The 23872-nt window shown below is 31.6% G+C and overlaps 4 protein-coding genes across 6 annotated transcripts; 1 reads left to right on the top strand and 3 right to left on the bottom strand.

The window, feature by feature from the left end:
* The first annotated feature begins 2670 nt into the window (after positions 1 to 2670).
* On the top strand, positions 2671 to 5271 carry LOC106770424. 2 transcript variants are annotated; one of them, XM_014656310.2, is made up of 2 exons: positions 2671 to 2957; positions 3729 to 5271. In XM_014656310.2, exons 1-2 carry the CDS (start codon positions 2895 to 2897, stop codon positions 4824 to 4826), a joined length of 1161 nt encoding a protein of 386 aa, XP_014511796.1. In that variant the 5' UTR covers positions 2671 to 2894; the 3' UTR covers positions 4827 to 5271. The 2 variants fall into 2 exon arrangements, with proteins under 2 accessions (XP_014511796.1, XP_014511745.1); XM_014656259.2 differs by having other exon boundaries at positions 2674 to 2957; positions 3726 to 5271.
* A 2135-nt stretch (positions 5272 to 7406) lies between these two features.
* Positions 7407 to 11219, bottom strand: LOC106774339. The gene is made up of 4 exons (XM_014661339.2): positions 11033 to 11219; positions 10485 to 10770; positions 9382 to 9783; positions 7407 to 8921 (listed from the first exon to the last, which is right to left on the bottom strand). The coding sequence occupies exons 1-4, from the start codon at positions 11098 to 11100 to the stop codon at positions 7728 to 7730; spliced, it is 1950 nt and encodes a 649-aa protein (XP_014516825.1). The 5' UTR covers positions 11101 to 11219; the 3' UTR covers positions 7407 to 7727.
* Positions 11220 to 12342: 1123 nt separating this feature from the next.
* On the bottom strand, positions 12343 to 16840 carry LOC106752454 (SUPPRESSOR OF GAMMA RESPONSE 1). The gene is made up of 6 exons (XM_014634174.2): positions 16761 to 16840; positions 15274 to 15406; positions 14627 to 14813; positions 13730 to 14214; positions 12848 to 13150; positions 12343 to 12647 (listed from the first exon to the last, which is right to left on the bottom strand). The coding sequence occupies exons 2-6, from the start codon at positions 15334 to 15336 to the stop codon at positions 12594 to 12596; spliced, it is 1092 nt and encodes a 363-aa protein (XP_014489660.2). The 5' UTR covers positions 15337 to 15406; positions 16761 to 16840; the 3' UTR covers positions 12343 to 12593.
* Positions 16841 to 19006: 2166 nt separating this feature from the next.
* On the bottom strand, positions 19007 to 22260 carry LOC106774253 (serine/threonine-protein kinase HT1). Of its 2 annotated transcripts, XM_014661188.2 has the most exons (6): positions 21603 to 22260; positions 21182 to 21314; positions 20789 to 20984; positions 20258 to 20382; positions 20010 to 20168; positions 19007 to 19702 (listed from the first exon to the last, which is right to left on the bottom strand). In XM_014661188.2, exons 1-6 carry the CDS (start codon positions 21731 to 21733, stop codon positions 19388 to 19390), a joined length of 1059 nt encoding a protein of 352 aa, XP_014516674.1. In that variant the 5' UTR covers positions 21734 to 22260; the 3' UTR covers positions 19007 to 19387. The 2 variants fall into 2 exon arrangements, with proteins under 2 accessions (XP_014516674.1, XP_022636884.1); XM_022781163.1 differs by lacking the exon at positions 21603 to 22260 and having other exon boundaries at positions 21159 to 21290.
* Positions 22261 to 23872: the final 1612 nt, after the last annotated feature.

Below are 23872 nucleotides of genomic sequence, written 5' to 3'. Positions count from 1 at the left end.
TCTTTCAATTAATATGCACATAAAACTTCCAAACACTTGAATGCAATAAATGACCAAACGTTACAAAATTTTTCCTTGATAAACATGAAATGAAAAATAATAAACATTAAAAAATGGATAATGATATTTAGATAACATTTTTTTAACAACATTTGAACATTGATTACGTGTCAATTTGTGATTAGTTAAAAATTATTCCACAATCAATAATAACAATTATAAACATATTATGGAGTAATTTTTGACCAATAACAGATTGACACGTAATCAATGTTTAAATGTTGTTAAAAAAATGTTGTCTAAATATCATTATCCAACTTTATATTTTTTGGAGGTAAAAGATTTAGAAGCGTGTTTCTAAGGTTGTATAACGTTAATAAAAACTCAATTTGAAAAAAATATAAAAAAAATGTAAGTGTTCAAAGCTGTTAACTTGAGAAACTTGATATTAATAACTTATTTATGTTTTCAATAAATAACAATTCAAGTAAATTTGACTTTGATTCCTCAACTTCTTTTAAGAAATATTAAACCCTCTAGTTAATAAAAAAAACGTAATTATATATATATATATATATATATATATATATATATTAATCCTAAACAATAAATTGAAATGATAAAATATTTTCTTTTAATTTGGAGATTTTTTTTATATTTTAAATTGGGACATCAAAAAGTAAGTTTATCCTAACTATCAAGAATTAAAAATATAATTTAGTCAATATAAAATGAAAGACAATTTTCAAATATATTATTATATTATTTTACTAAGAAGAGGCAAGTTAATCAATGTTTATTTATATTGCTATTTATATGTTGTTAAACTTGAAGGGGGTAGTTTTGTGTGAAGTTTCTCTTTATGTTCTTACAATTGGAGTTTTTCAATAACTTTACCCAAAGAGAAAATGTGGCCATAAGTATGGTAAAAAGGGTGCAAGTGTTAACTTTTAGAAACAATAAATAAATATAAATATCTATCTTAATGTATGTGAAAGTGTTATCTTTTTTTTCATAAACAAATAGTTACAATTCCAAGAGAAAATAACAAATCTTTTGGAACATAAAAGAAAAAAAGGTTACAAATTTGCATGAATGTTGGGTGAAGGAGAAAGTAAAAAAGTTGGCTTTAAAACTAAAGGAATTGGGAAAGGACAAAGAAGAAAAACACAATTTCATTGTACCATTGTAATTATTTATGATCAAACATTTTCTCTCATCTTTTCAACTCATCTAAATGGGAAGAACTTTTGAATTGTTCAAAGGGCATGAAAGGAAAGTTATCCCAAAGGTTGAAATTTCCAAGGGAATGTTTATTAGGTTTGCCTCTTTCCTCTATAGAAAGGCATTTCTATCAACTATTTTTTATTTTCAACTCTATAAACACAAAGGAAAAAAAATGAAAAATAAAATTTTACAAAATTATATTTTTACTATTCCATTTTCTTAAACTTTGATAAATCTTGATTTGGTAATGAGATGGACTTATCTTTTTAAATAAAAAAATATTTTTTCATATTAAATATATATATATATATATATATATATATATATATATATATATATATATATATATATATATATACTCTTTTGTATTGGTTTTTTCCTCAACAAATTACTTTAAAAAAAAAATCATGCATACCACCAATGTGTGTGAGATATATAATTACTCACATGTCGTTTTTAGCATTATCCTTGTTGCGTTAAAGGGAAAAAATATCTCCATTTTTTAAATTATTATATTTTTGAGTAATTTTAATTTAAATAGAAGTTTTTTTTTTAAAAAAATTGAAGCATTGTTTTTTCTAAAAGAATAAAAATGAAAGAAACGAAGAGAATAAAAAAGAATAAGGAAAGAATATACGACCTAGAATAAGTGTTTCTTTATTTTTGTACTTTCAAGCAAGTGATGACCTTAAAATAGTATTGTATATAAATATAAATCATATGTTAATATTAAAGTTTAATTAATAACCCTACGATAATCCAAATCATTTTTTTTATTTTAATTATTTTACATATACTTTAAAACTAAATATTTATAATTTTACATTTTACGATAAATCGAACAACAATGACAAGTTGTCAAAAATATTGGACCCAGTGAGTCCCTTTCCTTCCTCCATTCATGGAACGATAAAAAAAATAAATAAATAAGAAACAGTAATTTGATTTTTTGTAATTTCACTCACAAAATTTAAAAAAAAAAATCTAAACTTTTGCTCTAATATGAAAATGTTCATATTAATTAATAATATATCAGGTTAACAAAATATATCTAAAAAATTAGATTTGAAGACTAAAATGATGAGACTCAAATTAAGAAAACCATTTATTTTGATTTTTAATATAATTTTAAGATTTTTTTTCTGTTTTCTTATTTTCAACGTATATTTATATGTTTTAATATCTTCTTTGTTTTATTATTGTAGCTAATTAATTAAATTAAAAATGTAATTGAAAAATAATCAAACCATCTTAAAATTTGAAAAAATAACAGACAAAAATATACATACTTTTATTAAGAAAAATAAACATTGAAAAGGAAAAGAGGAGTGATATAAATGAAAAGATTGAAAGTCAAGAAGAAATTAAAAATTTAATTAAAAAAGGCAAAAAAGTAAATAAATAAAAGAAATCGGTTATAAGAAAATGAATTGAAAATAAATAAAAGAAAAAATGGGTAGAGAAATAAAATAAATAAAAAAGAAAAAGAAAACGGCTGTGCTATAAATGTAACTGACGTTACACAGTACGGTGTTTGTGAGGCTGGGGGAGACTCAGAGTCACACAAAAACAACATACTTCAGCCACGAAGGCCTCAAACATTGTATTCTACTCTGCAGATTCTGCTTTTTGTTGTTCTTCTTCTTCTTTTTCTTTTTTAATTAACCATGTCTGAAGGCTATTACAATTCCAAGAAGAGTGATGACATATGTGGGGATGTTTGTAGCCAGGTACTTGCATTTTCTCTCTCTTTCATCCCACTTTCAGTTTTGGAATGAAAATCGTCACTTCAGATTCTCTTCTCATGTCAATACTAAAAGGGAAACTTCAAACATGCTGCCTTTCATATATCCCATTTTTTATGTTTAAAAATTAATGAAATTTGGACTCCTGTGCCTTTTGTTTTTCCTTCTGAATCAAAAAGCTTCATTTTTTGGGTAAATTTTCAGTGTTTCATTCACTTTATTCCACCGTGTTACCCTTTATGTCTGTTTAGATTAGTTATTGAACATGCAATTTCTCTTTGGTTGTCCAGTTTTTGAAGTTTCAAGTGTGGGTTTTTCTTGGTCCAGCATTCTTTTTGAAACATGGATTCAGTTCAAGTTTGAGTTTTTGGAATTGGATCTTTCGCCCTTTTCAAACCCTCTAATTTTATTGCCCCCTGCTTCATTTGGTTTCCCTTTGCTCTGGAAAACATGAACTTGGGAACTGAAATTTCTGTGCTTTCCCTAACTTTTTTTTTGTCCTGTTGTGTGTTCTGTCTTTTTTATATTACATTTTCTGGGGTTTCTCCAGATCCTATTTTCATGAGAAGATGAAATAGTACCAGGTTGTGGTTTTTGAACTGTTGCCATGAGATGTCTTTGTCTAATATGTGCTTGTGAGGGATGGATTGGATGAATTCATGGCCTGCTACTGCTTGATACTGGTTGTGCTGTGATGCATGCAAGGTATTTGAGCAATAAATTAACATGAGAGTGGTTTTGTTTTCTACGCAGCAGGGAACTCGTGCTGCATTGGGCATGTCAAGGCTTCGTTGTATTTTGCGAGGGTTGGATTTCAAGACCTGCATGTTTCTGTTTGTGATTGTTCCAATGGGAATCTTCTGTGTGTATTTTCATGGGTTGAAAATCTCGTATTTTCTGAGACCCCTTTGGGAGTCTCCTCCAAAGCCCTTCCATGAAATCCCTCACTATTATCATGAGAATGTGTCGATGGAGACTTTGTGCAGGCTTCATGGTTGGGGAATTCGTGAATCACCTAGACGAGTCTTTGACGCAGTTTTGTTTAGCAATGAAGTTGACATCCTCACCATTCGCTGGAAAGAAATGTATCCATTTGTGACACATTATGTCATCCTGGAATCAAATTCAACTTTTACAGGAATTCCCAAACCTTTGATTTTCGAAAGCAACAGGGACAAGTTTAGGTTTGTTGATTCTCGGTTGACATATGGGGTGGTTGGAGGAAGATTTATGAAAGGTGAAAATCCTTTTGTTGAAGAGGCGTACCAAAGAGTGGCCTTGGACAGGCTTTTGAGGATAGCAGGAATAGAAGATGACGATCTCTTGATAATGTCTGATGTTGATGAGATTCCCAGTGCTCACACAATTAACCTCTTGAGGTGGTGTAATGATATCCCTTCTATTCTTCATCTTCAAATGAGGAACTACTTGTACTCTTTTGAGTTCTTTCTTGACAACCAAAGTTGGAGAGCATCGATTCACAGATACAGAACTGGCAAGACATGTTATGCGCATTATAGGCAGGCTGATGTGTTGCTATCAGATGCCGGCTGGCATTGTAGCTTCTGTTTTCGCAGAATAAGTGAATTTGTGTTCAAGATGAAAGCTTACAGCCACAATGATCGGGTGAGGTTCGCTCATTACTTGAACCGTGACAGGATTCAGGATGTCATATGCAAAGGGACTGACCTGTTTGACATGCTCCCTGAAGAGTATACATTTAAGGAGATTATTGGGAAGATGGGGCCTATTCCCCATTCTTATTCAGCAGTTCATCTTCCATCATATCTGTTGAATAATGCAGAAAAGTACAAGTTCTTGTTGCCTGGTAACTGCAGAAGAGAAAGTGGCTGAGCATATGTGAGAAAACAAAATCTGCTGATATTTGTGTAATGTGTATAACACCAAAAGTTGCAGTGTTGAATGACTCAACTTTGGTGTGTTCATTATACAAGGCACCTTTATGCCAAGCAAATGCAGGCCTTTCTTTGGAGGGGCATTTGGAAAAACCTGTTGGGGTCTTAGAATTTGACATAGAAATTCTCAAGTGAGGAGGTTGTTGTAAGGGAAATAGTGTTACATCTTCTGGCAAGCTTTTGTAGCTTATCTTAGGATATGCCTAAACCCCATTCGTTTAATATAGTAGAAAGACATTCCCAATCTTTTCTGATGGGAATTTTGGATTTCTTAGACTGGGATATATTCACATAATTCTAACCACTCTTGTTAAATGACTCATCTCAAGTTTTAACTATTTCTACAGTTAAATTTTGATTGATTTATGTATACTCCAATTCTACACTGGGTTTTTAGTTTCTGTTGATAATATGGTGGTAAGTTTAACCCCTTAATTCTGCATCTAAATTCAAGTGAACTATTGATTAAGCAATAAACAGGGGAAGATAAGATGTGCTGCACTTAGAATTGGCCATGATGATTTTATTGAGGTTGGCTCAAACCATTGGCTGTAGCAATTCTTTTTGTCCAACTCTTAATACGCACTCAAACTCATCCAATAATAAGGTATCAAAACCTTTTTCAGAGATTTTCTTGTGGCTAGTTTTATTCCTTTGTTCTTTTGTAAACGAGTCTTAGAATTTTTGTATAGTGAGTGGACTTCATTGACTTGGCTGAGCTGTGCAATTGTTAGATAATTTTCCTGGGAAATTGATGTTTTATTTTTTTCATTTCCAAAGACTTGGAGGGACTCCTCTGAGTCCCCACCACCTAAGAGAAGGTATTGAGATTAAGATGGCCACTAAGTGATGAATTTTTCAACTGTCAAATTCATTGAGTGTTTGACCCTTCAAAAATACCAGAGTTTTCAAATTGTACTGTTTAAGGAAAGCAACCAAAAAGGGTATCATAGCCTGCATTTTGACTTATAAATGACTAAAGAAATTAAATTACAAAAAACTATTAAACCAATTTTTGACTTGTATCAAGTTCATCAAGTTCTAACCGGTTTTTAGTTAAGCTGATTGAACTGGTGATCCAGTTGTATTGTAATGAAAAGATTTGTGCTTGACATGAATAAAAGATATTTAAGAATTTGAAAAAAAATGTGAAGGGATGATGCTTTTGAGCTAGGTATCTTTTTTTTCCACCGCCCAAATTGATTATTAGTGGACACATAAGCATTGCAACTCTCCTATATCCATCACTATCTCAGTCTCAATCTCAACATGTTTGTATGTATAATATAATGAGCATTTAACTGTGACATAATCTTGAGTTTGGTGAATGAGTCAAGTCTTCTATTCTAGGCTACATTTTCAGACTCTCTTCCACACTACAAGGTTTTTCATTTTTTCCAACAAATTTCTGTGGCAGATCATTACATTCTTTAAAAAATATATCTCAATTCTATTTTATGCAATTTGGGTGTTTCTTTACTTTTCAAATCATAAACACTTTCTCTCTTTCATTGAAATGTCTTAAATGTTTATCATTCATCCCGATATTTTAAAACTCACAAAATTAAATGAAGATTTCATAAAGATGGAAGACTCTTAGAAAATATTGTACAGTGGTTCTCTATGGATTTTGATGTTTTTGTGTGTAAGAAATTTTGATTGTAGTGTACTTTGAAATTTTGTTTTTGATTTTGGTTTATTAGAAAAATCACTACTCCTTATCATTAATATCGTAGTTAATTTTTATGTTTTTCAACTGAGAAAGTGAACTGATTATACCCATTTATACATATCATACTATTGTTGAAAAGCTCTTTAAGTATGAGTAAACAAATGTTATTTATCTATCTTAAAATAAATATTAGAAATTAAAATAGATATTTAAAATTATTACAAGGAGAATACAAATAAATAAAAAATAGTTTACATGGATTAAAATAAAAGTTTATACTTTCTGTAAAATCAAAAACAGTACTTTTATTTTTTTTTAGGAAGAAAAACAAAAAAAAAATGTAGGAAAAATTTTTAAGTGGAAAATTTGATAAAAGGAAAAAAAAATGAGAAAAACTTCTGAAAAAGTCTTAAAAACCAAAAGTATACGTCACGCAGATTCAATATAGTAAAAATAGAATTAAATTGAACATATTTGACTGGGAAACTTATGTAGAGCAGACCAAATACATAGGTAGACTTCATGGTTTTGTAGAAAATTTGCAGCAGATAATCACTGCATTGCATGCTGTGACAGGTACATTTAACAGTGTCTTTTAATAAGGAACATGGATTAGGTTGAAAAGTTATGTCCAAAGAACAATCATATTCAATATGCTCTATCAGAGTTGTTTTTTTTTTTTTTTTCAAATTATAATGATTATTATTAGACAATCAATTATAAATTCCAGAGATTAAAACCAAATTATCTCTAAACTTACAAAACCAGAAACATATTTAAGTGAAATAATTTCTTTTTTTCACAAGCTTCAGTTATAAAACTTATATAAAATGATTTGTCGTTTAACTTGTCCAGCACTAAAATATAGAGATTGATTCTAAGTTAAATTATTTTTTCATCCTTTTTTTCTTCCATTAGACAGCTCAAGACCTATACTGATGTGTACCTTTCAATAAATAAACATACCCCAATCTCTCTCAATTCCAACTGATTAATTCAATAAAAAAATGTCACAAAACAATTTTCTTCTTCAGATAGTCAAAGGCTGAGGCTTCAAACACCACCAAGAATAAGTCACATATACATGACATGACTTTTGGGTTTGTAATTACTTGAGGATTTATGCAGATAACATGTGACAGTGATGATAATTTTCACATTACTGGACTAATCACTGTCCCAAGCCTCATCTGCATCTTTTGGTGTTCTCCTCTTAGGTATATCACTTTTGATCACATTACTATTTTGTTTTGTAGGGTAGTCTCCTTCATCCCTAGTGTCCCCTTCAGCATCTGAAGACCACAGCCAGTTTTCTGAACCGCTAAATTCATCTATGGATTCAGAATTAACTTTGTTAACTCCATGCTTACCTCTCAAACTCTTCGGTGCACCAAAACTATTATGATATTGAGCAGAATCACCAACCTTACCCTTATGATCCTTCTTCACACCACTCTTGTTGTTTCTCGTTGCTTGATGTGTATACTCATCATCACTGCTTCCACTGTCATAGTTATTATCATTGAACTTTCTCAAATGTCCCGAGTCATTATTCTCTTCGTCCTCAGACTCCCACATTGCATTTTCAACATCACTGAACATGCCTTCTGACTCAGAATCTTCCATGCTCACGTTACTGCTAAATTTAGATCCAGCATGTCTATTTGAACTTCTGTTATCTCGGTGCTGTCCCATTTCAGGATTATTCTGCTTTTCTCTCTTCCTCCTACTTTCCTTGAACCTCCCCCTACTTCCCTCATATCCATTAGAATTGCTGTCAAGATCACTAGCATCGTCAACATTATTGAAACGCCACTCATCATCATCATCATCATCATCATTGTCAAAATGAGCATTCTCTTCATCATCACTATCTATGGCATGTCGCTTGGGTTGTGTACTCTGCCAAACCCTTGAGCTTCTGGCCTCAACATCATGGTCATCGTTTCTAGAAGCATCTGATCTTCTGTATCTTCCACCAAATTCTTCTTTGTTCCAGTATCTAATTCTACCAAACTCTTCTTTTTCTTTTGCCTCTTCAGCTTCATACTCTTTATCTGCTGCATCCTCTATCTCAGAAATGAATCGATCTAGTTCTTCCTGATCACTATCAACAGTAGGTTCTGACTCTTCCAAACCTGCAGCAGGTTCTATTATTGACTGCTTACCTTCACGGAAGACGTAAGGAGTTCCTTCTTTCTTGTCAATGGCATTGAAGAATGTGGAAGCAACTCTCTGAATGCTAGCCATGGCAGCTGGATCCTCAGGATTTACTCCCATCCGCCGAAGCTGCTGTTCTATTTTCTTTATGTTTAGCTTCTGAGATTCAAGAGCTTGCTCAAATCTGGCCTTAAATAGAGCCTGTATGCAATGACAAGAACAAAGACATTACCTCCTCAAATATCAACTTCTTTTAATAGTATGTGAACAGCTAGGGGCAAAATTAATGATTTCTCAAAAACATAGAAGATAAAAAAAAGAGCAAGCAAGTTAGAGCAGCTAACCCTAACCATAATAGCTATATTTTCATAAAAGCTGCCATGTAAGCTAATCAATAAAACAAAAGCATTTAATTTGGTTAGTCATTAACAAACTGTGTTCAACTTTCTTCCTTACATTCTTCTAGGGATTTTTTCTTTTCATAAGCAGGAGTAATTTTACCAACACAGCAGCTACAACAAACAGGCAAATATAATTTTTTTTGCATGATAATGAACAATATTGGCCCATATGCATCATTGATCATTTCTGAAGTAAAGCCTTAGGCAAGCTGATGGGAATCCACTATAGGCAAATAAGAAATATATAATTGCAAGCCTACCTTTCTCTTTGTAAGGGTGTTAATAGGTATCAAATTTTTGGGCTGACGATAATTTCTTCCTCGGAACATAATGATTGTTTTCACATTATGAACATTTATAACAATCCCCCCACTCAATCTAGCAAGCATTGAAGCCATTTCTTTTATTTTTTCCTTGGGGAAGTTGTCACAACAAACTTGCACAGTCTCGTGGAACTTCCAATGGAGATGCATATTTTGCACAACCCCTCCAAAGACTCCACGAACACCGACTGGGACGTAGTTCTTATTCCGGAATCCAATTTTTTTAAATGCCTGAAGCTGTTCGGGTGTTAAGAGCTCTGGATCATGACGAGGAGGAGGCAGATCGGGTAGCTCATACTTCTTGAGCTTTTGTAGAAGCAATGCCACTTTCTTCTTGGCCTACAAAAGTTGGAAGGTAGGTAAATAAGTTTTAACCAAATGTTTTTATATAACAAACACTTAAAACAACATTAAGTTAACAACATATGAGGTATCATGATTTGAAATTTTCCATTTCATGATTATCAATGTGGTAATAACTAAACAATCAAAGCCAGAGAATTCACCAAGTCGAAACAAGTTAAGACTGACCGGGAAGATTCATGGTCTATATTGAAGAAATAAGAAAGTAGTACTTCCTCCCTCTCCTCTCTTTCAATCATAAAGTTCCCTCTCATCTCCAATAAGTACATCCTTGAGGTATCTTGGCTTCAATAATTCAAATAATCAGCTGATTTTTATTAAAAATATGTTATAAGCTGTAATCATGAAAACTGTTGAGATTGCCCCATTTTACTTGGAAACCAAAATTCGGGTATCTCACGTTATAAGCCAATCCTCTATGCCACTTTCACTTAGAAGCAATGTGCATGCATAATTTCGTCTGTCTTTTTTTTTTCAATTTTTTTTGAACATTCTAAGACCTTCAGAGTTAGAATAAAAGATTGAGGAAGACATCTACATTCAGAAACCATATAATTAATTTCAACACAAATCTCAGATAATTGTTATAGCACAGAACATTAGATGAACTGAAAACAAGGATCACAAATTAAACTCCAATAAAAAACAGTTAATGAAAAGGAAGTTGGAGAACACACTCTTTTGAGATTGTAAACGAGCCTCTCCTCCTCAGTCATGAGTTTCTTCTTCAACTTTTTCGCTCTCCGAATCTCCCTCAAAGTCTTACCAGACTCTTTCTGCATTCGCCTCTCCACCTTGCTGCGCATACTCCTTCCTTTGGACGTTGACATGGCTCGAGACCAGAACGATCCATTCAAAAGATTCAACTGCTGAACATAACAATACAAACCAACCCTGTGGCATGCCTCTTCGACTTTAACAATGTTGCTGCACTCAGGTCTGTGAGATAAAGGCACAACATTTCTGAACAAAAATAAATCACAATCAACCCCTTTTCCTTAAAACACACAAACACAAAACACAGAGTGATTGCTAATAAAATTGTATCAGTATACATAAAAAAAATTAGAGAAAAACCAAAATAAGTAAAGTTAACACGAATGGAATAAAAACAATAGCAATAAGATTTGTTGGTGAGTAAAGTAAAGATATGAACTTTGATGTGAGAGAGTAAAAGGTTTAAGCATTTGATAGTAAATAGAGAGATAGAAGGAAAAGAAGATACGATTGAATTTGAAACAGAGAAGAAAGGTGTTTGAAGCAATGTCTTTGAAGATTTCTGGCACCAAACATTGTTGCTTTTTCTCTGATCACCAATCAGCTACAATTCGCGTTTCGCGTTTCTGGGTTTGACATCGGCATAGGCCAAAGAACAACAGGGTTTTGAACTTTTGGAGGCTTGGATTTTGTCCCCCAAACGCGCCCTAAGAATTCTCTCCTCTTATATTCTTTTTGGAGGAGCATTTATTTTTTGAATAATTTAGTTGAAATTTAATCTAGGTTTATATTTAAAATAATATATTGAAATTGTATAGATTAAAAATATGAATAATTATGGTGGATTTCAAATAAAAATTTATATTTAAGAAAATGATTGAAAGTTTATAAATCATTGAGATCGATTCTAAAATTATTTCATTTTAAAAATCAATTTTAAATTTAAAGTAATTTAGTATTAAAGATGAATCAAAATATAAGTTAAATTATACCAATGTAGCTTATATCGAATGCTTCATTATGAATAATGTTATATAAAAGGTTAACCTTATTGATTCACAAGTTCAATTACCACTTTGTTTGATTGTAATTGTTCATGTCAATTTTAATGAAGTTAAATAATTATATTAAAGTAATCAAATTATTCTTTTTTTTAATATATTTTAGAAATATATATTACATTTATTTTAGTATATATATATTGTGAGTTTTAAATAAAGATGTTTGATATTAAATATAATTATTTTTTACATATTTTTCCAATATCATATTACGTGTTTGTTATGTTGAATGTTATTTGAAGTCTGCTATTTGTTTACATATGTGATGTATAATATTTTTAATATTTAATTTTAGATTTAAAAAAATACCAGTTCTAAAATTAGTACCGAACTTAGTTATGAACATAAAAACTATTTCTTGTTAAAAAAAGTATGAATTTATATTCCAATCTAATTATTTAGATTTAAATTTATAAAAATTATACTATTTTTATTGGATTTAATTTCAATATAACTATATAGACATTTAGTAAGTTGGACTGATGAAGAATATAAGATGTAATGGATCTTTTGCTCATCCTATATGAAAGACAAAAGAGAAAAAATTTGAATTGAGGGAAGAAAATTAAGAGAAACATCAAAGTTTTTTTTATTTTTTCAATTTTCTATAACTAAGCTGAAAAAATCAAGGGAAGAATAAAGCATGGAGTAGAAACAATTGGATAAAGTACTAATTTATAACAAATTGAAAACAATGATCACATACAACCAATGAACTTGAAAAACAAATAATTCAATTGTTTGTTTGTTGGTCAACTTTGCAGCTCCAGCATAACAGTTTATGGCAACATATACAAGTTACAACAACAGTGCAGAAACATGATACAGCCATAAAGCTTGTGCTTTTGAGCACCAAATCATGACAACTTGAGCTTTATACAACAATATCTTAGCATATAGGAATGGCAAAAATGAATGGCAAAAATGAATGGAACAGATGAAAGTGTTTCCCAGAACACTAAGGGAGTAAGCATCAGAACCACCTAAGAGTTGCTTCAAAGCTACACCTTATAGCTTGTCCATCCAGTGAAGGGTGCTGTCTTGAGAGCCAAATTGCAAATTCTGCATGCAAATCAGAATCAAAGAGCAGTGAGAGGATGTTAACAACATATTTGTTAATAAGACTTTAAGTCTGACTCAACTCTACAAAACCGACTTAAAATGTGAAGTTTGTACTATCTTATGTACTCTAAATCTTATTTCTAGTTAAAGTAAGATTTCCAATAATATTGGAGAATTCTAAAAGATGAGCTGATACTTACACAAAGATCAAAATCTGAAGGAGTATCTAACTCCAGGGTGTCTAGCACAGAAACTCCAGAAGATGCATAATCATCATTGTTTCCAGGTGCAACCATGTTGTTTGCAGTGTTATCCAAAGTGGAGGCCAATCCAGAATGATTAAAAAGTGCAGATGAATCTGACATTGAAAAGATTTCCTCCAAGCCATGAAAGTCACAATCAGCATGTGATTCACCAGCCAACCATGCAGGGTCAACCTTAATATCCTCATCCAGAACATCAGATGGTGGGGCAAGTAGTTCTCCAGGTATAGGCTTGGCATCCTAAATCAAGGTCCACACATTACAAAATTGAAGCAAAGAGCATAGTATTATTTAAACAATTAGTGAAAAATGTATGAGATTTTTCCAACAGGAGGAGATTCAGCTCCAATGAGTAGTCCACATAAGAGACCAGAACACTAATTCCAATCCAAAACCTTAAAACAATAAATTTATGAATTCTTCTACTTATATACTAGTCATCTTACTTATTTTTACCCAATGTAGAACTTCAACTCACCTTGAATTCCTAACAGAATGCCTCTTTTCTCTTGAGAAAAAATTCACATAAGTTTACTAGCTTTTCAAGATGTGTCCATCAAATGTGCATAAGTAGAAGCTGACATGTAAATGGACACTTTAATTGCTTGTTATTGTCGAATTTAGCATTTGATAGCCGGATAAATTAACTTTTAGAAGAAGTTTGATTCCTTTTGCTTTCATTTTCTTCTATATATGTTTGATGACAAGTTTATCCAAAGATGGTCATTTTTCTCACTTATATTGCATGCAAACTTATTAGCATCAAAGTTAAGACCATAATCATAAACAGCTATAGATGCACCAAAAATAAGAACACACCTGGATGAATGACAGAAGCTCATTTTCATCAAAATTGTCATCACATTTGCCTGTGCAAGGTCGAGTAGGGGGATTTGGTTTTGGGGTACTTGGACCTGTTTGTGCTGCGATGTTAGAATCTTCAACTACTGTATTCTCCTCATTCTTCTCAGAGTGCTTCTGTTGTTGATAAAATATTTTTGAAACCACATATTCACCATTCTTCTCCTCTTCTTCACTCCCCAGATGGTACTGATGCATCACCCAATTGGTTTTATATGGCTTGGACCCTTCCTTAGGTCTTACATAAAGGACCATGATCTTCTTAAAGCCCTTATGAACTCCATCTTCTATCACAGATTTGGTCCTACCAGTCTTGTGCCAGCGAACATGCTCCTCACTCAAACCATCTTGATGATGAATCTTCCTACGCTTCCTTCGCCCAGTAGCATATGCATTAACTGTTTTGTGAAAGAAATGGACACTATTCCCATCTTTCCTAGCACCTGAAACAAAACAGGAATACAATATTTAGAGAATGTGCTCAAGGGAAACATAATCTGTGATATCTTTTCTTTTTCTTTGGTATCTAGATATAGATATCAATTCAATTTTTCTATAACTTTGTTACTTGTAGTTTAAAAGGAATTCAATAGGATCCATAACGACAACAATGCTTGTTATATTTTGATAGAGGTTTAATTAGACTTATACTCAATGATTGAGAGTACTAGAATCAACTTTGTTTGTTACTTGTCTTTTGTCTTAGTCAGGTATCAATAAGCAATACTTCCTGATAAGGTGCAGAATGCACACTGATTTTACATCAACTTTATCTGCATAACACTTAACAACCTATTCAACAAAGGAACAAATGGTAAATGTTAAAAGCATTTTAAAAGGTCAGAAAACTGTTACCTGGGAGATTTTCTGGATGAGTGTAGCAAATCCCTTGTTCCCCTTCTAAAGTTGGGATGAACTTATGAATAAACATGTGTTGCTCTCTCTTTCCAACACAACACTTTGCTTCCAAATGCTTTAAAAGCTCAACATCAGAAGGATCAAACTTTACACCAACAGGAAAACCAGACCACTCATCAGAAACCTGCACAGGCAAATAAATATTCGTAATGAAAATTATACAATAAGGTAATTCTTAAATTCAACAACTCGCTTTTAAAGTTAAGGTAAACAATACAAATCAAGGATAACAAGATCAATTCTCAATATTATATATACATAACAAATCATGAATGTCTTGAAATATCAATCATTGATGAGAGATTTTTTCATTAACGATTGAGTTTTGTTAGTTTATTGGTAGTGTTGGCACTTTACTCACCAACTGATGTATAAAGAATCATGAAACCTGACTTGTTTCAAGAATTCAATCCTGGTACACAGGTGAAGTCTGCAAACTTAACGGACTTGAATTGATTTATTAGACTAAAAGAAAAGGTGTAGGCTTTATAGGCTTATAGCATTTTTTTTCTAATTTAGTGTATGTGTGAATTTAAAGACCATTACATGATCTGAGATTAAGTAGATTTTGGATTATGACGTACATCACTGTTATTAGTATGATAATGACATTTGGGACATTCACGATATGTTTCACAGTTCTTCATTTGATCAGCAGTTGACAGAGTAGTATTTTTCACTTTCCCTGCAAATCCTCCAATGTCATTAAGCTAGCTCCTGCAAAACAAAGTCACCACTTCAAAATCGCACATTGTTTACCTGAAGAACTTCATGCTATATTTATATTTATGTGTGTGCTATAGTTATGAGAAAATAAACTGAAGCTATCAGCAGTTCACAAGAACGACTCAACCGAATAAGCTTTTGAAACAACTATTTACAAGATGACTCGAGTTAAAATTCCAGTCTCTTACAATGATATTGAGAATGTTTCGTAACATCAACAATGTCAATGATAGAAGACAAACAAAGACAGGGACAAATGAAGAAAAACATGCAGAAAGAACCAAGGAATTTTTGGGAACACATCATTTCAGGTATACGCTGAAAATAGAACAAACTTTCTCTTCCACCACTTCTCTTCATTTTCTTTTCTTTCAATTCATGTTTTTCTTATTCCTTCGGCCGGACAAACCCAAAAATAGAAGCTAAGTGATAGCAGCAATTCATTCCCCAGCCTATGAAATTCTATAGATAAATAAGCATTCCCTCAACTTTCTCACAAAAAATATGTCGTCTATATAATCTTTTTTAACCAAATGAACGTTTCTGATGAAGGTAGAACTATATCAGTTTCAGAAAAGAGAACAAATATCCTTCTGAGTTGAGATTTATTTAAGGGAGTAAGATCTCCGAATGTATCATTTCCTAAGTATCTAAAGATCAAACCTACTCATCTCAACCATCGTACAGGTGCATGTACCATAATGTAAATATCCTACCACTTCACATGTTCGCATCTATATGACTAATGATTGCATTCGAACCACCCAAAAAGAAAAAAAAAATCAGCTTTTGGCACTCCAGAAGTGTTTTTTTCCCACAGTGCAGAGTAGAAAGAAGCTGCAAGTGTTTCCAACTTAAGCAGCAGACACAGAACTCCAAATGAGAATGTTACGCCGTACCTGCTAACAATCTTCCCATAAATGGAACTAAAAAACAAAAATCAAACATGTCAATATGTAATGCACCAACACCATCCCCATGAAGTCATCAACCACAAAAGCCAAACCTCAACTCAACTAACCATGTGATACCCAACAAAATACACCACCTTACTCGACCGATTATTTTACTAAAATAGGCACCTACAAGAACCGAGCCAGGGGATGTTTCTCTGACACAAGTTTCCGAAACAAGTTTCCGAAACAAGAGCACCCAAAAACCAAAAGAACGTTTTTTCCTTATCAACTCAACAGAGGGACTCCGACCCACAATCCAGATCATTCATAAGAAGAAGACACAACCGAAATGTTAAACTGGGGTGTGAAGAAAAAACCAAAGCTGAAAACTTTGCTCGTAAAATATGAAACTTGCATCGCAATCTTCTAATGCTACACATTCAGCTCACCTAGCCATGGTAGAGAAGAGAACGATGAAGATAAAAACGCGTTTAATAGGGGTCAGTTGCGATTATATAAGGTGTAGAAGTAGTTTACTTGAACGAGTGGACAACGTAGTAAGTGTAATTGCTAGAGAAAAACATCCTTTGAATTATATATATATATATATATATATATATATATATATATATATATATATTTAAAACAAAATTTAATATAAAAGTATTCATAAAATTTCATTAATGCATTAATATGCAGAGCCTGCTTAATCATTACATAATTTGAATTAAATTAATTAATATTTTTATATTGGATTGTGTACTTCGGAAGCTCGAACCTGGAAGAAGAGTGGGACCTACTGTTGACTGAGGGGTCCAAACCTTGGCTTCGGAATTTATGGTCTTTTCACTCTGAAATGCGAGCGAAACAGAGCATTATAGTAAATTACGTTACTACCCTCAATGACTGTCTTGTTTTCCAAGTCAATGTAATTTTAGATTATTTTTTATACTGTAATGAGATTTAAGGTTAGTTGTTATTATTTAATAATATTAATGATGGCATGATTAAATGACGTTGGAGATGTTATAGATCAGTTCTGAATGAATGCAAAAGAGTAGGATCCATGTCATGCAGTGCAACTTCAAATTGAAGAAATTATAGTTTTGTTATAAAAAAATTACGAAGTTAATTATTGTAAATATGCCTTTTTCACATAAAGTAAAAGTGTGATTAAGTATTATAATAGAAAATTATGATATCAGTATTATTAGGATTACACGTGTAAATTTAATCCCATATTAACTAAAACTGATACCATATAAGGTAAAGGCACTATATAAAACCTACATATTTATCATCTTGAGTTAAAATTGGTGCTTTGACTTCTTTATATGAAATGCTAATGTATTTTCAATATTTTATATGGAATATTTATGATTCATTTATTAGGATGGACAAAATTTTGAATTCATTATATTATACCAAAAATGTTGAAATGTTTAGATTAAAAACTAAATTGTAACATTTTATAGTTTAGCATTAAAAAATTGGTTTAATGATTTGGCAGGTTTAATTTTGGAGTAGAATTTTAAATAGGATTCTTATTTAGTGATTTTTTCAATTGAATCCTTAATTTTAAAAAATTGAAATAAATAGAATTTATCGTTAAATTAGATAAAGACAGTGGTGACATGTTGATTGTAATGTTTTAAATGACGTGATAAGGGTTAACTTAGTCTCACATGGATTTTTGATTTTTTAGAATTAAAAAATAGAAAGATGTTAATTAAATTAAATTGTTTAGGGATTACGAGTTTTGTTCAAGAGTTTTAAGGTTCGTTCATCAATGGTAAAAGAGAAAGTTGATGCTCTTGGTTGGAGTTCGTTGGCGGTTAGCGTTGACGACGACGCTGACAGTGGGTGTTGGCAGCTTGTTCTGTGCAAAATTAGGGTTTTGCACTTGCAGATTGAGGCTGCTTGTTTTATGCCGTCACACGAACATGGAGGAGAAGACGCGACTCACGTTCCAGGCTCATCGTTCTTCTATGCTAAAGAGGATGCAGATGTTGGTGGTGCGATGAACACTTGCGATTAGGACCTACCAAATCATTAAACCTAAAAAAATAAATCTTTAAAGTTATACTTCAATTAATCATCACAACATGGATTATCTTATCTTTTGATATGTCTCGACATTTGGTCCAACCTAACCTTAGTTAACCTTTAGTTTGATCTGTTCTGACTTGTCTTAAAGTTGTGTTTTGTGTTAAAGTAAAAAAAAAAAATTTAATGTAATTTAATACGATGCATAATAAAAAAAAACATTAGTTTAATTTGTCTAAATTAATTTTTAGTTCAAGAGAAACTAATTCTTTGTTTAGTTTTTAATAATACATTCAATTTTGTCCATCCTATCATTTACTATTTTAACATTTTAAATTAAAAATGGCGTCTTAACTTCTTTATATGAAATATTCGTGAGTAAATATTTCATTCCAGAATTTTATAGGAAACACTTATTATTCATTACTTTTAAATCTTTCTTTTCAGTATTTTTTATTAAATACTTACGATACATTAAAGCCTGAAAAAAATATTAGATAACTTTGTTCTGATAAGGTGGGAAAGAAAACACAGTTGTGGTTGCTATGATACTGATACTACATTCATTGCAAAATACATGCATCAATTTTGGAAACAGAAAGAAGCGTTAGAACTTGGCAACTATAAGTGGTTCCATGAATGCAACAGATGAAAGACAATGCAGAAAATTTCCATCTCCTCACTTCTGGCTATATCCATGTCACATACATGAACAAGATAGAGATAAGGGCCTTTGGATGAGCCTTACTTTACAATGACATTTCATTACATCTCAGCAACCTTTACCCCACAAGTTTCTGGAAATCAGTCAGAAGAAAGTTTAACATGATTGTTCAAGAGAGCTTTGCCAACAACTCTTGTTGAGAGCAAAGGTGCTTTCTTTTGCTACTGAACTCATCAGTATCTGATAATACCAGTTGACATTTTCTTATTAAGATTCTAGCTTACAATTTGTGAATGTGGTTTTATTTTAGTTTTCCTAACTATGATCTGGGACAGCCCCAAAGACAAACTGATGTATTTTGAGGACTCAGTAACACTGGTTGAAGCAGAAGAAAAACCCTTTAGGCCTGTCTTCAGCTTTGTCTGTTGAGGTTTCTCCAGAATCATCTCTTCCAAGCATTAATGCACTTGTACCAGGAGATTCTGGTGGCAACACCACATTATCAGATGAAGTCATCCGCAGATGAAGAACAGGCTCTGGTGGTGAAATGGTGGAGAGATATCGAAGGAGCATCTGTATGATCTCACTGAAATTTGGTCTATCACTTGGATCTTCCTTCCAACATGAAGTTACAATCAGAGCCAAATCCTCAGGAAGGTCTTCAGCACTTGGCCTTGTATTCTAAAATAGTTGAATAATTAAGTCATGTAGTCACACTCATAATTTCATAATCATACCAGTATACCAGATAAATGTATTATATTAGCCTAATGACACAACTAAAAAAGTGCAGTTTCTCATATCTGAAATGCCAAGAAACAAAAATGATGAAATGGTCTTCTTTAATATGGCTGATGGTTGGAGAAATGCATATTTGCACATTGATTACATTTGAATGAAAATTTTCACACTTTCAGGGATCATAAAATGTTCAAGTGTGATAATGGCCTTAATCAGAAGTATTATTATCAAGTAACTATATATCTACCTTAAAAGCAGCTGCATATGCAGCCTGTAGATTAGACATGCCTTCAAAGGGCAGCTTATTATGGATGAGTTCCCACAACACAATTGCAAAGCTGTAGGCATCCACCTTGTTGTTGTAATGCTTCTTCTCACCTTGTCTTAGAGTAACAGTGCTGTAAAGCTGCCACCAAACAGAAAGTAATGATAAATTACCTCACAAAAAACTGGAAGATGTATAGATGTTCATAGTTTAAAGTAGTTCAGACGCACTTCAGGAGCCATCCAACGATATGTTCCTGTTTCAGCAGTCATCATCTCTGTTAAGGATTCTTCTCTGGCTAGACCAAAATCAGCAAGTTTAACTGTCTTATGATCAGCTGTCAAGATCAAGTTATCTGCAAAGGAAAGAAGCAAGTCATCAACACTATGTTGTTCTTTGATATATAGAGAAGATTGTATATAGACCTTAATTTTCAGATTTGTTTCTTATATATTAGGACAAGGATTGCGGCACTGAAAAATCAACAATAGCATTTCCAAAGAAAAACACACCTTCCAATATAAATCTATGGTTGAGACTAATATGGATACATAACTTCCTTACATTCAACATATCAAAATTAGTTCGATCAAGACCAATTCTACCTAACATCATTTTTAAAATTGCTTGAAAGGTCTAATAATGAAGCATGTATAAAGGAAACTGGATGTAAAATTCCACCAAATGTAACTTACAATCTTTTCCTTATACCAGCTAAAACTCAACAAAAACCACTGAGTTCAACATTTACACAGACATACCAGGTTTAAGATCACGATGAATGATCCCATGGGAGTGTAAACACTCCATTGCTCGGGCAATGTCAAGAGCAAATCCAACAGCCACCGGCATATCCAAGCACTTTGGCCTCATATTCAAGAGATATTTGCGCAATGTTCCACCTGATAGAAGTTCAGTCACTATAACCATAACTGGTTCTTTGCAAGCCCCAATAAACTGGAATCAAACCAAAAATAGGACCTTCAATGAGACACAACTTTTTCAAGTTCATCACTATCAACGTGATCTAAGTACTAGTTAACCTCAGCCTATTGCCAATTCTGATTAAAAAATATATATGTAATATGAATATGTATATATATCTAACTATGTATATATATCTAACTATACCTTGTTAAAAATTAATATACAACCTTAACCAGATTTTTGTGTTGAACTCTCGACAGCATGGCAACCTCTCTGGCAAACCGAGCCTGTCTCCTTGAAATCTCTTCTGGGGTTTCTCCCTTGTTGATGATCTTAACAGCAACGTTGTGATTTTTATATCTGCAATCAGAAAATTAGAAATTCAACAAGTATATAACTTTATCTAATGCACACAGAATGTTTATTCATCCAAACAGATTATATACAAACAGAGTGTGAAATTGGATGCAAAATATAGATGAAAGGAGAAGCAGATCAATGCTGACTTATAAGTCAAAAACAAAATTTGCACTAAATATTCAAAAAAACCAAAACTGAATTAGAAATTTTAGTATAAAAAGACTCAAAAACAAAAACTGATACCAAAAATAGAATCCAAAAACACACGATGAAACAGGTTTGACTTACTTTCCTTCATATACTTTGGCATGAGCACCCTCTCCAATTTTTGGACCAACAAATAGTTGTTTGGGATCTACAAGCCACTTTGATTCCAAATTGAACTCCTCAATTGAGTGAACCTCGTTGCCAGATCCCATTTTTCCTTGTTTTCTTCAAAAAGATGTGAATCTATCTAGCATGTCATTCTGCATTACACAGTAACGCATGTGGAAGCAGACCAACCAACTAAAAGAAAAAGACCCTTAACTGGCATGAACTATGAATCAGTTGCACAAGAACATGCAAGAAAGCTATAACCCCTACAGTTTAACAAGGAGGGAAAAAGGCTAGACTTTGGCACACCCCAGAGGCGACTTTCCCAATACACACTCCAATCCCCAAAATCAGGGACATGGATCATTAAAAAAAGAGAAAAAAATCAACACTTGCCTTTGTTTGGGAGGCAGAGAATAAAACCCCACATGCAAAGAGGCACTCAACAACAAACCCAGAAGTTAGAGTAGTCCTTAAAAATAGAAACAAATCAAATCAAAGATCCAAAACAACAGGCCTTGTCAGCAGAAAACTATTTAGAAAGGAGAAACCAACAATATCTAAAAACAAAAGGTCTCATTTTTATGAAAATGAAAAAAGAGGTTGAAAAATGAGAGAAAGTTAACCAACACCCAGATTGAGAAAAGAAGAAAAGAAGGTGGTGGAAGATAAAAGAAAATAACTTTATTTTATTTTATCTCTGCAACGCGTATTCAATATTGAATGAGTGACATTCAGCTGGTAAAGTAAAACCGCGGAAGGAGTTCAGTCGCTGTCACAAACTCAAAGCAGTGTCTTTTTTTTTTTTGTAAATGTTTATTCTTTTATATAAATTTCTAGTCTGTTTAATATATGTTTTTAATAAAGAATTTTGTAAAACGTTTCCATTCAAATAAATATTATATAATATATTTTACTTTTAGTGTTTTATATGAATGGCAAAGTCAATGCAACTGTAGTGTTGACCTGAATATTTAAAGCATATGAATAGATTAAAGAGTAGAGATGAAAAGAAAGTGACTTTCAAATGAAAATATGAAAAGAAATTGTGTGTTTGTTTTTAATTAATCAATGGAGTGTAAATATATTAAATAAAATAATATGTAATATGATAGTATTGGTTAGTTTGACTTTTTTATTTAAGATTTTTTTTTCTCTTACAATAAAAGAATAATAAATGAACTAACTTAAATAATTCTAATGAATGTATTCTTAACTCTAAAATTAAACTGTGTATTTTTTTTTACGACAAAGAATGATACTGAATGGTTTGTTTTACAGTTATACTTCGATTTGAATTGAAAATTATTAAAGTGGTGCAAAGTTTATAAAAAAAATCATTTATAATAAGTTTATGGGAACAATTTCATGATAAAGTAGTCGTGATATAATTTAGATTAGTTTCATTTAGATTGGTTTCATAAATTTTACTTAAAGATAATTCATTCAAACATAAAGTAAAGTAATGTCAATTAGATACGATTTTTGTCAAGGCTGAAATTGTTAGAGTTTTGCACGACTTTTATATATTTGAATTGAAAAAAAAAAGTTTTTTAATTAAATTAATTAACTTGAAGAAAAAATAAATAGGAGATAGAAGGAAAAAAATGTATTTTTTAATTTTTATAAGTTTCTTATCATATTAAAATATAATTTGTATTACTTTTATTTCCTATTTATTTTTTTCCTTCACTATTTTACTGAAATTAATTAAGCAACCATTAAAAATATTTAATCTTGTTATTACGTAAAATAAACAAAGTTTTAAGTTTTTCTACAATGTTAAAATCATCACAAGTTTTTCTACAATGCTAATATCACACGACTTCAACAAAATCCATAATAATAAAAAAAATTGTGTAATTATATGACAACTTGAATACAATCATCACCCCATTAAAGTTGTATCATAGCACAACTTTGTTTTACATAGGTTATTAACTGTAATTAAAATTATGTGAATCTCTAACAATTTCAAGCTATACACTAAAGTTGTCCAATTTTGTCATGACTACTTCGACTTATTTTGAGTGATTTTTTTTTAAACTTACTCCATTTTCGTAATTTCTAAATTAAATTACACACAATAAAAAAAGAACTTGTATTGATTAATTAATTGTATTATCATTTATTTAAATGTTTTTTTAGAGAAGATGATGAATAATAATGACTTACACATTGGTAGAGGTTTTGTTTTATGTTTAAACATTTTTTTAATATATATATATATATATATATATATA

Source organism: Vigna radiata, chromosome 1 (assembly GCF_000741045.1).
Source record: "Vigna radiata var. radiata cultivar VC1973A chromosome 1, Vradiata_ver6, whole genome shotgun sequence".
NCBI classification, from domain to species: domain Eukaryota; kingdom Viridiplantae; phylum Streptophyta; class Magnoliopsida; order Fabales; family Fabaceae; genus Vigna; species Vigna radiata.
The sequence above is the reverse complement of the archived record's forward strand: the minus strand, read 5'-3'. Positions and strand labels throughout refer to the sequence as shown.